The sequence below is a fragment of the Geotrypetes seraphini genome, chromosome 13 (genome assembly GCF_902459505.1).
Source record: "Geotrypetes seraphini chromosome 13, aGeoSer1.1, whole genome shotgun sequence".
NCBI classification, from domain to species: Eukaryota; Metazoa; Chordata; class Amphibia; order Gymnophiona; family Dermophiidae; genus Geotrypetes; species Geotrypetes seraphini.
Genome location: NC_047096.1, coordinates 21,754,277 through 21,769,030, shown reverse-complemented (window position 1 = coordinate 21,769,030; position 14,754 = coordinate 21,754,277). Strand labels below are relative to the sequence as shown.

Genomic DNA, 14,754 nt, shown 5'->3' with positions numbered 1-14,754 from the left:
AAAGAAGGAGTGACCTAGTAGTAACAACAATAGCCAGAGACCTATTCTCCCATTGACGCTCTTTGTGGTTGTGGTATGAGTCTCCTTTCTTGTGGGATAAACAGAAAGAATCCTTAAATGATAAAGAGGAAGTATATCCACTCAAAACAAATGGTCAATAAACTTTTTTGGACTTCAGAACTAAGAACATGAAGTGAAATTGCAGGGTGGTTGACTAAAGCATAATCAACAGGTGATTCCTTTCCATAGAGAGGATGGTGGATGCCTGGGGGGAGATGGTGGGGACAATAAAGGTGGGGGAATTTTTATTTTTATTTTTATTTTTTTTAATGTGCGGGATAAACACAGAGGATCATTATATAGAAAGAGGATGGAAGCAATGTGCAGCTTAAATAACCATAACAAGAAACAAGTACAACTCCGACCATCTTGCTGGGCAGACTGAATGCACCATAGAAAGGTCTTTTATCTGCCATCATGGTTTGCAAGAAAAAAGCATGAGGGACCGAGTAACCTGCTTGGAGCTGCAGTTACAAACCGAACCACTTTACTGGGCAGACTGCTGTCATTTACATAGAAACACAGAAAATGATAACAATGAAGGACCATATGGCTTATCCAGTCTGCTCATCTTTAGCATCGATCATCCCTTCCTGTCCCTTAAAGATTCTATGTGCTTGTCCCAAGCATTCTTGAATTCAGATATAGGGGGTCTGTCTACTAAGGTGTGCTAATGAATTTAGCACATGTTAAAAATGAGCACATGTTAAATACCCTGTATCCATTCTATTCCTAACATGCACTAAATTCATTAGTACACCTTTAGTAGACAGACTCAGTAACATAGCAAGGAAAGGAGGCACCCAGGGCACTGGCTTGTTACTAGCCGAGGTCTCCATGCAAGATGATGCATTTGTTGTATCCAACTGGTTTCTGCATTCCTGCAGAGAAGAGGTTTTTCGGCTGCTCCTGAAGCCATGTGAGCATCACTTCCTTTACTTCATCACGCTTTGTCTTTTGCTGTCCAGGTCACAGTGATTCACCCATGTCTTGTTGTTATAAGATTATTATTAAATGGATGGATTTATTAGAATGAAACTTCACCCATAAACTATATCATTCTCAAAGAGAGGAATATAATTTACTAGTCTTATAGCCCGTTACATTAACGGGTTCTAGAATATATGTGTGTGTGTCTCTCTTTATTTCTTTCTCTCTCTCTCTCTCCTTAGCCGCTTTCTTTCTTTCTTGGCTGTCCACCACCACCCCTTGCCTGTTCCCCCTGTCCATTCTCCCTTCCTTTTACCTACCCTGTCCTGCAGTTTTCCCCCCTGCTCTGGAGCACTGGGACACTGAATGGTACATCTTTATGTAAATACTTGAAACTTGATTTTTCATTCCCTGCAGCCCTCCCCTGTCTGTCCAGTCTAGTCTCTCTATTTTGTTCCCTTCAGCTATTCCCTTCCTTCTATCTTGCAGATTTCTCTCTACCTCTTTCTTCCTCTCCCTAGCCCACAGTCGTCACTTTGGTACTTCTCTGAAATATCCTGCTCGGATGCCGGTGGTACGGCTCCCCACCCGCCACACCCGCGCTCGGTCCTCCTTGTGGGGGGGGGGTGCAGCGGGGAACGCGGAAGTCATAAGGGCAGAGTGGGGGGGGGAAGAGAAGGCTCCGAACGGGAGAGCCAGCGTTGGTTTGCGTTTGTTCCTTTAGGCAGCATTAGGGTTTCGCCGGCCGCCAGCGGTAGACATAAAACTTTCGCCTCAAGCCGCCGCCTCAAGCTCCTCCCAGCAGCTGCCGCTTTAGCCTCGAGAGCAGGGAAGGGCGTGCATGCACACTTGTCTTGCGTAGCGTGAGGCCAGACCGTAAGCCGCGCATGCGCACTTCCTAGCTACAGCTCACGGAAAACAGACGCACACAAAGGAAGTGCGCATGCAAGCTTACCGTTTTATTATATTAGATAAAGAAAAATTAATGTGCCTGTTTCTAACTTAGCTCTGTAATATATATATTAAGTATAATATATATGAATATTTATTCAAGAACTAAGACTCAGAATATTTATAAACAAACTGAAAATTTATTTCTTTTAGAGCAGAATTAATGATTTTTAAAAAAAATCATTAAAATCAAGCAGGTAAAACAAGTAGGATCGTTAAGCAAGGAAAAATAATACCACACAAGACAAAATTTTGCTATGGTCAAATGATTAAAGTTACTCACAAATGCTGGTTGAAAAGTCCTTAGAAGACTGCATGGCCTAGTTGGAGAGTTAAGCACGTGGTTGCAGAGAGATGTTGCAGCTTGATCCAGGGTTGTGAGAGAGAAGGCGGAGCCTGGGTCTGGCTTTATAGATGTGGGTGGTTCCCAAGAGGCATCAGAATTCAGGGGCAGTCTCTGGCATTGCATCCAATTATAGAGCAGTCCAGTCTTTCCCTCGATGATGTCATGATTAATTTTTCTTGCAGACAGGGGGGGAGGGGGGTTATTTCCTTTACTGGCATACCCAGCCATGCTTTTGTTGATTAGCCTAAGCTGCATCTGGCCATGTCTTTGTCATGTATTTAACACTGTCTGAAGGTAAATGGCTCAGTCCTTTCAGAATCCTAGTTAGAAATCATTTTCACTTTAAGTCCATCGAATTAATATACTTTAACTCATAAAATCATATCATGCTTACATATTTTAACTCCAAGCAGAAATATAAAATCATATCATGCTTACATAGTCACCGGTGACAATTCTCTCAGTTCTTCATACCGTCTCAGGAACTGGGTTGCAACTTCCACACGCTATTGTATAGAAACATAAGGGCCATAGCCCATCAGGTCTGCCCACACTACTGACCCACCCCCAAGTCTATTATCCTAGGGATCCCACTCCTGGTGACAGGTTCCCTTGGCTGAACCCTCTAAGGGATCCCACATGGGCATCCCATTTGTATATCAATAAGCTGTTTGGGAACCCATCGTGCGCAGACTTTCCTGTATCCTAAGTCATCATGCATTACGGCAGCTGCAGCCAAATGAGACACCATTTTCTGTTGGTCTTCTCTAATCAAGGCATCCGCCTTGTCAAAGTGCTCTTGTGTGCGCAGTGTTGATAGGTGACCAGAACGACCTTCGTCACTTACACCTGTTCTTCCCGCTTTAAATCTATTTACTTACTCATAAACATTTCATTGATTTCTGGTGCTAGATCCATACTGAGTCAATATCCGACGGTGACTGACCACAGGTTTCACTTAGAGAATGACACGGTGACAAAATTCATCACCGTTCCCGTCCCCACGGATAACCGCAGGAAATAATTCCATGTCATTTTCTAGTGTCTATTTCAATCTCAAGCCTTCTACACCAGTATTCTTCAAAGCAAAGCTTGAGGGTTAATGGTTGTGGCCATTCATGCTCTGATTCTTATGTGAGCCAAGGATAATGAAGCCATTGTGACTTCACTGATGTGATTGGCTCTTAGGCACTGGTGGAATGAGGCATTATGACATCACAATATCTGCTCTGGATACCAGAGACTGTCATTCTGTAGTGTCTATTTCAACCTCGGTCCTTCTACGCCAGCATTCTTCAAAGCAAAGCTTGCGGGTCAGTGGTTGTGGCCATTCGTACTCTGATTCTTATGTGAGCCAAGGATAATGAAGCCATTGTGACATCACTGATGTGATTGGCTCTTAGGCACTGGTGGAATGAGGCATTATGACATCACAATATCTGCTCTGGATACCAGAGACTGTCATTCTGTAGTGTCTGTTTCAACCTCAGTCCTTCTACACCAGCATTCTTCAAAGCAAAGCTTAAGGGTCAGTGGTTGTGGCCATTCATACTCTGATTCTTCCTTCTTTCTTTAAAGAATGACATGAAGATGGTTTCCCGTGGTTATCCGCGGGGATGGGAACGGTGATGAATTTTGTCATCGTGTCATTCTCTAGTTTCATTCCCTTTGCCCAAAGAAAGCGTACTATTGCATATTGTTCTTTGATGATGGAATCTTGCAATGGAGCATCCGTGTTTCTGACCTTATGGTCTCCACACGACTAAAGGCCAAGTGTTGCACTGTGTGGGGATGTATGAGTACATATGTTGAATTTTGCTAGCTCTGTTCTGGTTATCATGTAATTTAACATTTTGCCTTTCATTTTTGATTCGCCCTCGTACCTGCACCAAACTTGTGGGTGGATGAGACATATTCTATAACACTGTGCATAAATTTGGGGAATGCCCATGCCCCTTGTCTGGCCATGCCCCCTTTTCAGATTCATGCACTAGAAATGAGGTGCAGTACTTTGTAGAGTGTGCCTACCAAATTGTGCACGTAATTTATAATTACTGCCAATTAACATCAATTATGAGGTATTAATTGCCAATTATTGGCACCAATTAGGCTCATTAAACAATTAAGTTGTGCATGCAAATCGCTCTGAAGGAAAGACAGAAGAGAAGGGATATGACAAGAGATGTTTAAATATCTCCATAGTGTTTGGAGGTGAATCTTTTTCAAATGAGGAAAACTCCGGAAGGAGAGGGCATAGGGTGACGTTAAGAGGTGATAGGCTCAGGAATAACGTAAGAAAATACTTCTTTACAGAAAGGGTGGTAGATGCATGGAATAGTCACCCGATGGAGGCAGGGCAGGATTAACCAATAGGCCAAATAGGCACGTGGCTAGGGCCCAAAATGGTCAGGGGGGCCCAATGAAGGAGGGCGTCAACACTGTTTTTTCCAAACGTCGATGGGCCCCTCCAGCATCAATCGGCAATGCGGGCCCCCCCCACCCCCCGATTGGCAATGTGGCCCCCCATTGACGGAAAGTAAGACAAGCAAGCAACGCGGGTAAGAAAGGCAACAGGAACTGTAATTGTGCAAGCGGTGCTGCTTGCCCAAAGCTTCCCTCTGACGCAGCTTCCTGTTTCCGCCTGGGCGCAAGATGGGGTGGGGCGGGGCAGGGGGCCCAGTGTACTTGTGTGCCTAGGGGCCCTCGACGAATTAATCCTGGCCTGGATGGAGGTGGTGGAAATGAAGACTATCTGAAATCAAAATAGCACGGGACAGGCATGTGGGATCTCTTAGGGAGAAGAGGAGATAGCGGATGTTGTGGATGGGCAGACTGGATGGGCCATTGGGCCTTTACCTGCAGTCATGTTTCTATGTTCTATCTACATTGGTAACAATGCACAGTAAGGTACCGTGCATTAAATGCAATACACAGTCCACAGCCATTCTGTACCCATAACCCGGCCATTACCTGCTCCATAATATGCTATGTGGCTACTGTGGCTATGCGCTAACTTCCTAATTCTAGAAAGTTGCATGGCCAAATTTGTGATTAGGGCGCACATTTGCTCAAACAAATTATAGAATAGGGTCAGCTGAGTGCATAACAATTTAAAAATGAGCTGATTGGCGTTAATGAGCATTAATCTCGCAAGGATGTGCTGAGACTGGAGTCGGTGCAGAGAATGGCCACCCGGATGGTCTCGGGACTCAAGGATCTTCCATATGAAGAACGGCTTGACAAATTACAGCTATACTCGCTCGAGGAGCGCAGAGAGAGGGGAGACATGATCGAGACGTTCAAGTATCTTACGGGCCGCATCGAGGCGGAGGAAGATATCTTCTTTTTCAAGGGTCCCACGACAACAAGAGGGCATCCGTGGAAAATCAGGGGCGGGAAACTGCGAGGTGACACCAGGAAATTCTTTTTCACTGAAAGAGTGGTTGATCGCTGGAACAGTCTTCCACTACAGGTGATTGAGGCCAGCAGCGTGCCTAATTTTAAGGCCAAATGGGATAGACACGTGGGATCTATTCACAGAGAAAGGTAGGGGAGGGTCATTAGGGTGGGCAGACTAGATGGGCCGTGGCCCTTATCTGCCATCTATTTCTATGTTTCTATGTTTAATGGGCCATATTGGCCTTATATGATGCTCATTGGTACCAGCTAGCAATTACGCACATAACTGCCCTTATATGTTCTACAAGTTGCACGCTCACATTCCAAAGTACACAGCTTCAAGGGCTGTGCGCGCTGGAGAGACATGGGCAGGTCAGGGGCATGTCAGGCAGTAATGCGCGTGGGATATAGAATACTAGGATTTATGTGTCTATTTACGGTTAAGTACATAAATGCAGACCGACACTACACAACTGCCATTAAAGAATCCACACAGCATTCTGGTGCTTAACTTTCACTGACCTTTTGAGAATTTACTTCTAACAGTGCACACTAAATTCACACACCAATTGCTTAACATACATCCAAAAAAGCCTAAAAATGGTCTTAGGGATATTTGGAGCATTGAGATTAAGCATCAGATTTCAGCTTCTCAATGGCCACAAATTTGGTCTTGGAGGATGAGATGTACAATGTCGGCATCTATGAGACAAACATGTTTTTTTCTTTTGGAGTATTTTGGACCCCGGATAGATTACAGAAGTTAAATAGTTCAAAGTCTAATAGATGCTGGCATTGTAACCTTGAAGTAGAGACTTTAGATCATCTTTTGTTTCACTGTCCCTATATTTTAGCCTTTTGGAATTCAATCTGGAATCAAGTAAATTGTTTATTGGAAAATTACGTAGCATTATCTTATGATACCGTAATATTTGGAATGTCGATGAGAAAAAAGAGCCAGATATCAGCGAATAACAATAAACTTTAATTGATAATGACAGGAGTCACCATTCAACATATTACTAGGAATTGGAAAGATCATAGTAGACTAAGTTATAAGTTTTGGTGGAATTCACTTTGTCACATATATAAAATGGAAAGATCATTAGCTATACAACATGGTAATTATAAGAATTTTATTAAAATTTGGGAGCCATTAATGAATTATTGTAATGATTAAATGCCATTTTTTTCTATTGAAAGATACACCATCTAATGCTGGGAGGGGGGAGGGTCACATTTTATTGTTTATCTCAGAAAAGAATATTGGGTAGGGGGGGTGGGATGAGGGTTAATTATAATTATACATATTATAAGATACAGTAATATGAGTTGCAAGTGTTGTACTTTTTAATGTTGTTTATTTAATGCCTGTACACGTGATGAAAGTTTGAAAATGAATAAAGAATTAAAAATAAATAAATAAATAAAAGAGCCTCTGTATCTCTTTATTTTCTAAGCATCAGGTACCCACTTAGGCTAAGCTCTTTAGAACGGGGGCTTTATTAATAAAATTTTGCATATCACCTCATGGATTAAAGATCATTCCAAGAGGTTAACAATGAAATTAAAATGCTCACTTACTGCGCCTGGATATTAATAATGCTATGAGCTACCTTTGAATTTTATTTGGAAAAGTGATTAAAAATACAGATTCTTGGCTGCTGTAACTGGGAAGAATCTGACAGGAAAAGCAATTTAATGGATAGTGAAAGTGAATAGCAATTTGAAAGAATATTAAAATTAGCTGCCTTATTGAAAAGTGTGGTATTTTAGCATACAGATAGGGAGAAATATAATTCCACACATTCAGTTTCAAATTAAAATATGTCATGCTTTTAAAATTAATCTGAGCAGGATTAAATCTATTTTCATATGCTGGTCATATGCACAGGAACAGATGGAGGATGGGCAGAGCGAGCCTCTGCCCCTCTCCCTCCCATTGTGGCTTCATGTGTGCCTGATAGGTTAACCCAGTCCTGGATTTACCCCACTGCATGTTGGACCTTGTATTTCTAATTTCCCTTTCGTATGCCATTAAAAAAGGCACAACGATGTGCAGAAGGGACAAACACCGTCCTAGGCAGCTGTCTGTTTAGTACACTTACCAGAGGGATCAGGTGTAGCGCATTTCAAAGACACTAGGTGGCACTAAATAGTTGTGTCTTTGTGGTGTGCCAGGGCGGCTCTGTACTCGCGTTTTGCACATCACCCGCTCACTAGCTCGCCGAAAGCTTTTCACACTCAGCCAGGCACAAGGGCTGCTGCTGCTGGAGCTCTCAACTTGCATTCACTATTATTTGTATTTTATTTATTGATTTTGGAAAAACATAGTTATATATAACTTGCATTCACTGTTGATTTCTCTAGTTAGCCCGCAATATGGATTTATGAATTGGACTGTCTGTTAGAGAGATGGAGGAAAAGGGAGAGAGGAGGAACCCAAAAAAAGTAAAGTGGGTGGATCGGGGGAAAAAAATGGGAGGAGGGGTTTTGGAAAGAAAAGCATTGATATCGAAATGTGAGCTTGTTATATTTGCTTTTTCCAAAGTAATACGAGCCTTTTTTTAAACTAACTTTGATCTAGATCTCTTTACTGGTCTTTACCACATCTGATCTCAAAATGTGTTACTATTCTCTACCGAGACCCGGGGGGTTTATAGTCTAATTGTATCTGAGGGAATAAAAGAAAGTGACTCTCCCAAAGTGTATCAGTCCTTGAGAATTAAGAGTGATGCATTAAAGTACAGTAGAATTTTCCCTATCCAAAGAGACATACAATCTAAGGCACTGGTCTCAAACTTTGCAGGGCCACATTTTGGATTTGTAGGTACTTGGAGGGCCTCAGAAAAAATAGTTAATGTTTTTTTTAAAGAAATGACAATTTTGCATGAGGTAAAACTCTTTATAGTTTATAAATCTTTCCTTTTGGCTAAGTCTTAATAATAATATTGTCATTTATAGCTAAAGAGACATTTGATCAAGAAACTGTTTTATTTTACTTTTGTGATTATGATAAACATGCCGAGGGCTTCAAAATAGCATCTGGTGGGCTGCGAGTTTGAGGCCACTAAATTAAGGAGAACGGTTAATCTGTTGGCTGGGTTGGAGGGCAGAGGGGAGAACAGGACAGTCAAGCCATTGTGACATCACTGATGAGGTTGGCTCTTATTGGTGGAATGAGGCATTATGACATCACAATCTTGGCTCTGCTTCCCAAAGACAAACAGGATGTCATGGATACAGTTAAGGAGTGGTCTCAAACTCAAACCCTTTGCAGGGCCACATTTTGAATTTGTAGGTACTTGGAGGGCCTCAGAAAAAAAAATAGTTAATGTCTTATTAAAGAAATGACAATTTTGCATGATGTAAAATTCTTTATAGTTTATAAATCTTTCCTTTTGGCTAAGTTTTAATAATAATACAGTGGTACCTCGGTTTACGAGTCCACCGGTTTGCGAGTGTTTTGCAAGACGAGCAAAACATTCGCAAACTTGGTGCCTCGTAAACCGAGCTTGCCTCGCTGTACGAGAGCCCCCCCCCTCGCGATCCGGCACCCCCCCCTGCCGCAACCTGAGATCCCCCATCCCACCCGAACCCTCTTCTTACTTCCAGTGTAGCCTCCGCATCGGCACCGGCACCGACCGGCACCAGCATGTCCTGTACGTTGGTGCCGGTGCCCGAAAATCTGCTTCCTGTGCCGGGCTTTGATATACGAGCATTTTGGATTACGAGCATGCTCCTGGAACGGATTATGCTCGTAATCCAAGGTACCACTGTATTGTCATTTATAACTAAAAAGACATATAATCAAGAAACTGTTTTATTTTACTTTTGTGATTATGATAAACATACCGAGGGCCTTAACCCTTTCAGGACCAAGGGACATATTTGTCCCATAACTTTAAAATCCTATCAATTTTGATTGGGATAGTCTACAGTTCTAAATTTGATATGTACGGATTCCATATGATACTGCCTTTATGTAAACAAACTGGTTCCGACATTCATTCATTAGCGTCGTTGCCAGATTGACGAGAAGATTCACTTGCCACACTGTCCATAAGCCAGAAGTGTGATTTTTTTTAAAAAAAATAATGATATTTCACAAAAAAAATCAATATTTTGGCATCTGCAAGCCCTTTTTACCATAAAAATGTCGTCAAAACCACAAAAATTGGCCTACGATCCTTATGGTCCTGAAAGGGTTAAAATAGTAGCTGGTGGGCCGCATGTGCCCCCCCCTCCCCTGGGCCACAAGTTTGAGACCTCTGATCTAAGGCAGGGGTGTCCAACCTTTTGGCTTCCCTGGGCTGCATTGGCTGAAAAAGATGTTTCTGGAGCCGCACAAACATGCAAATGCTGCAGCAAGACAGAGGAGGGAGCCGGCAAGATGGTAAACACCCAGGGGCAGCAGAGGAAAACACCGCATCGCCCTCGACCGGGGCCGCACAAAATACTTCACGGGTCCGCATGTGGTCCTTGGGCCGCAGGTTGGACACTCCTGATCTAAGGCATTAGGAGGCCTGCCTGGGTTTTAGAGCTCCTTTTACGAAGCCGCAGTAGCGGCTTCAGCGCGTATAACTTTTCATCACGCGCTAACCCAAAAACTACCACCTGCTCAAGAGGCGGCGGTAGCGGCTAGCGCGGCCGGCGGTATTACGTGCGTTAAACTGCTACCGAGCCTTCGTAAAAGGAACCCTTGGTCTATTCGCCTTCTTTTTGCGTCTTGGTAGCAGTGATCCAATCTCTCCTCATCTCCCACCACCCTTTTCCTTCTCCCATCCTTCGTCACGGGTATCTTTCCAGTAAAGCCACAGCTAGATTAAATCCTCATGTTCCAGATGTGCTCGTCTCCGCCTTCTTGGAACGACCTCGGTTGTTCATCTGATGACCCGCGTGATTTTAATTCTTGCTGCCAATACCTCTACCACTGAGAGGTTAGAAATTGGGGGCCAATTACTCTTGAAAGAAGGGGGCGGGGTGAGGTTTAATTTATCAGTTTAATTACTGGCTCTTTCTGGAATAAAAATAAAACATGTAGACTTCCAGACTGTCACCTCAGATTCATTTATCTCAGTTTAGTAAACTTCTGTTCATCCATGTCTCCCCCTCCCCCATCAAAAAAGGCCATCTAGGTCTCTCTTCTTGTGCTGTCCCCCTGCCCTAAAACTGACTTTGAAATGTGGTGAAGGGGTAAAACGCGGACCTCGCGGACCTGACGGACCTCGCGGATCTAAACCCGCACGTCCTTAAAAATCTGAGGTCCGTGCCGCTTGTAGTTAGTTTCTGACTCTGACAGACCTCGGTGACAATTTAGCGCTGACGGATCCACCTCAGCATAGGGAGGGGAAAGTATTAGGATCCGTCAGCGCTACAATGTCATCAAGGTCTGTCAGAGCCGCGGACCTCAGATTTTTTAATTTACTGGGGCTGCAGGAAACCGGTTTAAAGGATTCGTTTTAGAGCCACTCCAGCACTAGTCTCTGGCTCTGACAGACCTCGGTGACATTTTAGCGCTGACGGATCCTATTATTATTATTATTATTAGGATTTTTTTTATATATACCGCCTATCAAGGTTATCTAAGCGGTTTTTACAATCAGGTACTCAAGCATTTTTCCCTCTCTGTCCCGGTGGGCTCACAATCTATCTAACGTACCTGGGGCTATGGAGGATTAAGTGACTTGCCCAGGGTCACAAGGAGCAGCGCGGGGTTTGAACCCACAACCCCAGGGGGCTGAGGCTGTAGATCCAACCACTGCGCCACACACTCCTCAATACTGTTCCCTCCCTATGCTGAGACGGATCCGTCAGCACTAAATTGTCACCGAGGTCTGTCAGAGCCAGAAACTAACTACAGGCGGCACGGACCTCAGATTTTTAAGGACGTGCGGGTTTAGATCCGCGAGGTCCGCGTTTTACCCCTTCCCCAAAAAACACAGTTCTATATAAAGTTCAACATCCATTTCATAGATAACAACTACCAACTTTTGTTCCCTTCTGCAGCATACCCCAATCATTACTAACTTTTAAAAAGTGGAAAAAGTCAGAGCCCCCCCCCCCCCCGCCAACGTAGAAGGAGGAGTGATTTTTGGGGGTCTCACGTTTATGTTTTCTTTTCTTTGCCAGTAGTAAGATTTGAATTTAGGTCTGATTATTGATCCTTCTACATCCAGGCTCAAGGTGAGATGCATTAAAGCACAGTAGAATTGTCCCTATCCAAAGGGGCATACAATCTAAGTTGCGCATCCAAGAGGAGGTTAAGTGACAAGGTCACAAGGAGGTCAGTGAGAAAAAGCTGAATTTGAATCCTGGGGTTCTCGCTTTCAGTCCGCGACTCTAACCATGGGGGCATCTCTCTGCCACAATACTACCATCCAGACTAATTGCCCGGGAGGGCTTTGCTGGTGAAAGGATTAGGTTCAGGTTATCAGAGCTTCTAATAGAAGACCTACATTGCAGCGTTCTTCCTTCAGGCAATCCAGGAAGTGAGGTGGGGGAGGGGGGCACTAACAGAGCACTAAGCTGGCAGCAGCTGGGTACGACAGGGTGAGGTGGCAGCGTTTCTCACAGAACTGGGTGCAGCAGGGTGAGGCACCAGGGACTTTTTTTTTCCCCTCCCTCACACAGAGCTCTAGTACTGCAGTGCTTCATCCCTAGCTTAATATTTTGCTGTTTGGGCTTTACATTACATTACATTAGAGACTTCTATTCCGCCTGTACCTTGCAGTTCTAAGCGGATTACAATTGAAGATGGCTGGACATTTCCAGGAAGTTACAAATTTTAAGGAAAGATACATAGAGATGCTAGAGTAAGAGATTCAGGGATCTCAAAGTCCCTCCTTGAGGGCCGCAATCCAGTCGGGTTTTCAGGATTTCCCCAATGAATATGCATTGAAAGCAGTGTATGTAATAATAATAATAATTTTATTCATATATACCACCATACCCGGCGAGTTCTAGGCGGTTTACATCAGTTAGCATAGGATCCGCGTTGACAGCAGATTTACAACGATTTATCAGCTAAATAACAAATTTTAACCGAACTTGATGAAGGAGGGGGGGAGATTGGGGGAGGTCGGGAATAGATCTCATGCATATTCATTGAGGAAATCCTGAAAACCCGACTGGATTGCGGCCCTCAATGAGGGACTTTGAGACCCCCTGGACATAGTGGAGGCTAAGAGGGTGAATTTAAGGAAGGGGGGACATTTGAGGAAACTTGTAGGGAGGGAGGAGATTAGGGTTGGTTATATGGTGGGGTATGCAGGGAGGGGGGACAAGATAGTTTCTTTGAATAACAGAGCTTTTGGGGCTAGTTAACCGTATTTCTTTTCCAGTAACTTGTTCGAGTCAGTGTTGACACAGCACTGAAAGCCAAACTCCCAGTCCCAGCTTCTCATTGCTTCGCTGTTGAGGGACGAATTAAAAAAAAAAAAACAAAAAAAAAACCCGATGAACTTCTTTTTTTTTTTTTTTTTTTGTAATAAGAATATTGTCCCCGTAACGCTCCTGTGAAACCATGTGATAAGCAAGGAGTGAGCTCATGCAACCGCAGCTGGAGCCAGGCCAGAGTCAGCTCAACCTGCCTGGAAGCTGCTTGGGACGGGGGAAGGAAAGGGTTAAGGCTGAGAGCCCTCCCTCCCCCTCCCCCCGCCTCTGACCTCACAGCGCGGCGGCTGAGAGCTCGGCTCCGGCTTTCAGTGGACTAGAGCAAGGGGGGCCGAGAAGAGTGCGAGATCCCGGCCTCTGAGCAGCCAGCGCTGGGAGCTGGGCACCCCCGGAGCCCCCGCCAGAGCCTCCGAGCACGAGCCCGGCGCCTGCCGCTGCGGCACCGGGGCTCGAGCCGGACTCAGCCGGGCTCGCAGGGCCGGAACAAGGGGGAGCCGTGCACGTTGCGGGGATTTAACCCCCCCCCTCCCCCGAGGAGAGGATTTGAGATTCCCGGGGAAAAAGGATCAGCCGCCCCCCGAGAGAGGACCTGCGATCCGTGGGAGAAAGGATCTGGGGGTCCCCCGGGAGAGGATCGGGAAAGTCCCTGGACAGAGGAGCTGAGCTCTCCCGGCCCTGGATCTCTGGATTTGCCCCTGCTCCGGTGAGCGGGGCTGCGCTTTGGCGTTTGCTGGCTTTCTGCTTCGGGCGTTGGACGATTGCCGCTAGGAGTCGCCCAGCTGGATTTTCTGGTGCCTACGGGACCGATGGCTTTGGGACGGGGGGCATCCTGTCCGTCTCGGACCGGCACATGCTGGACTCTGGCCCTCTGCCTGCTGGCTGGATCCTTGCCCGGTGAGTACTTTCTGCCCTGCTCTGGAGGTGGTGGTTCCAGTGCAGAAGAGCTGAGCCCAAGGCAGGTGTGAGCTTCACCGTGTTTTAACAGGTGTGCACCTTTTTTTTTTTTTACTGTATGCATCCTCTTCTGCTGTCAGAGCAGAGCTTTGCCTCCTGGAACCGGGTAACAGTATGTAAAATGAAAGAACTTCTTCCAGCAGGGGTTTAATATATGCTTTTAGTTCAGCAAGTGCCTGGCAGCCTCTGTACCCATCTTAACTCCTGCAGAATGGGCTGGGGAGGGGGGGGGGGGGAGGGGAGAATCTGAAAGCGGGAAGAGCCTGGTGAGCAAATTGCATTTCAGTTCTGTGCCCCTCGCAGAAGGACGTTGGGGTGGGAGTTTTCAGGTGGCAGGGCTTGAGGTGGTTTTGAACCCCGGCCTCTGTGCCCTGAGGCAAAGAGGCTTTTCTAGAATATGCGAGTATTCATGTGCTATAAAGTTGGCTGCAGTTCCTCTCCAGCATGCAGAGGGTTAATGCAGTTCCGGGAGCTGTCAGTTTAACATTCAAATAGGGGAGAGAGTGGAATCATTGTGCTGCTGAATGAAGGAGGAAAGGGGAGGGGGGAGCCTGAACTCTCTGCGCTGTTCGGGATTAACTCTCTGCCACCTGACCTCTTCTTTCCCACTTAGCCCCCCTCGTCTGAGGTAAATACCCTGCAGACCTGTTGGAGGCAGTAGAGAGTCAGGGGGTATTTGAGTCAGAGCCAGACAGAGAGGAATAAGGAGAGGCAGAAGA

The 14,754-nt window shown here is 45.2% G+C and overlaps 1 protein-coding gene across 1 annotated transcript in view; it reads left to right on the top strand.

Annotated features, from left to right (window-relative positions):
- Positions 1-13,283: 13,283 nt before the first annotated feature.
- The window catches only part of NECTIN1 (nectin cell adhesion molecule 1), a 124,076-nt gene continuing 122,605 nt past the window's right edge, over positions 13,284-14,754 (top strand). Inside the window, exon 1 of the mRNA XM_033919199.1 lies at positions 13,284-13,975. Coding sequence (XP_033775090.1) covers positions 13,888-13,975 — 88 coding nt within the window. The 5' untranslated portion in view covers positions 13,284-13,887. The remainder of the gene's footprint in view (positions 13,976-14,754) is intronic.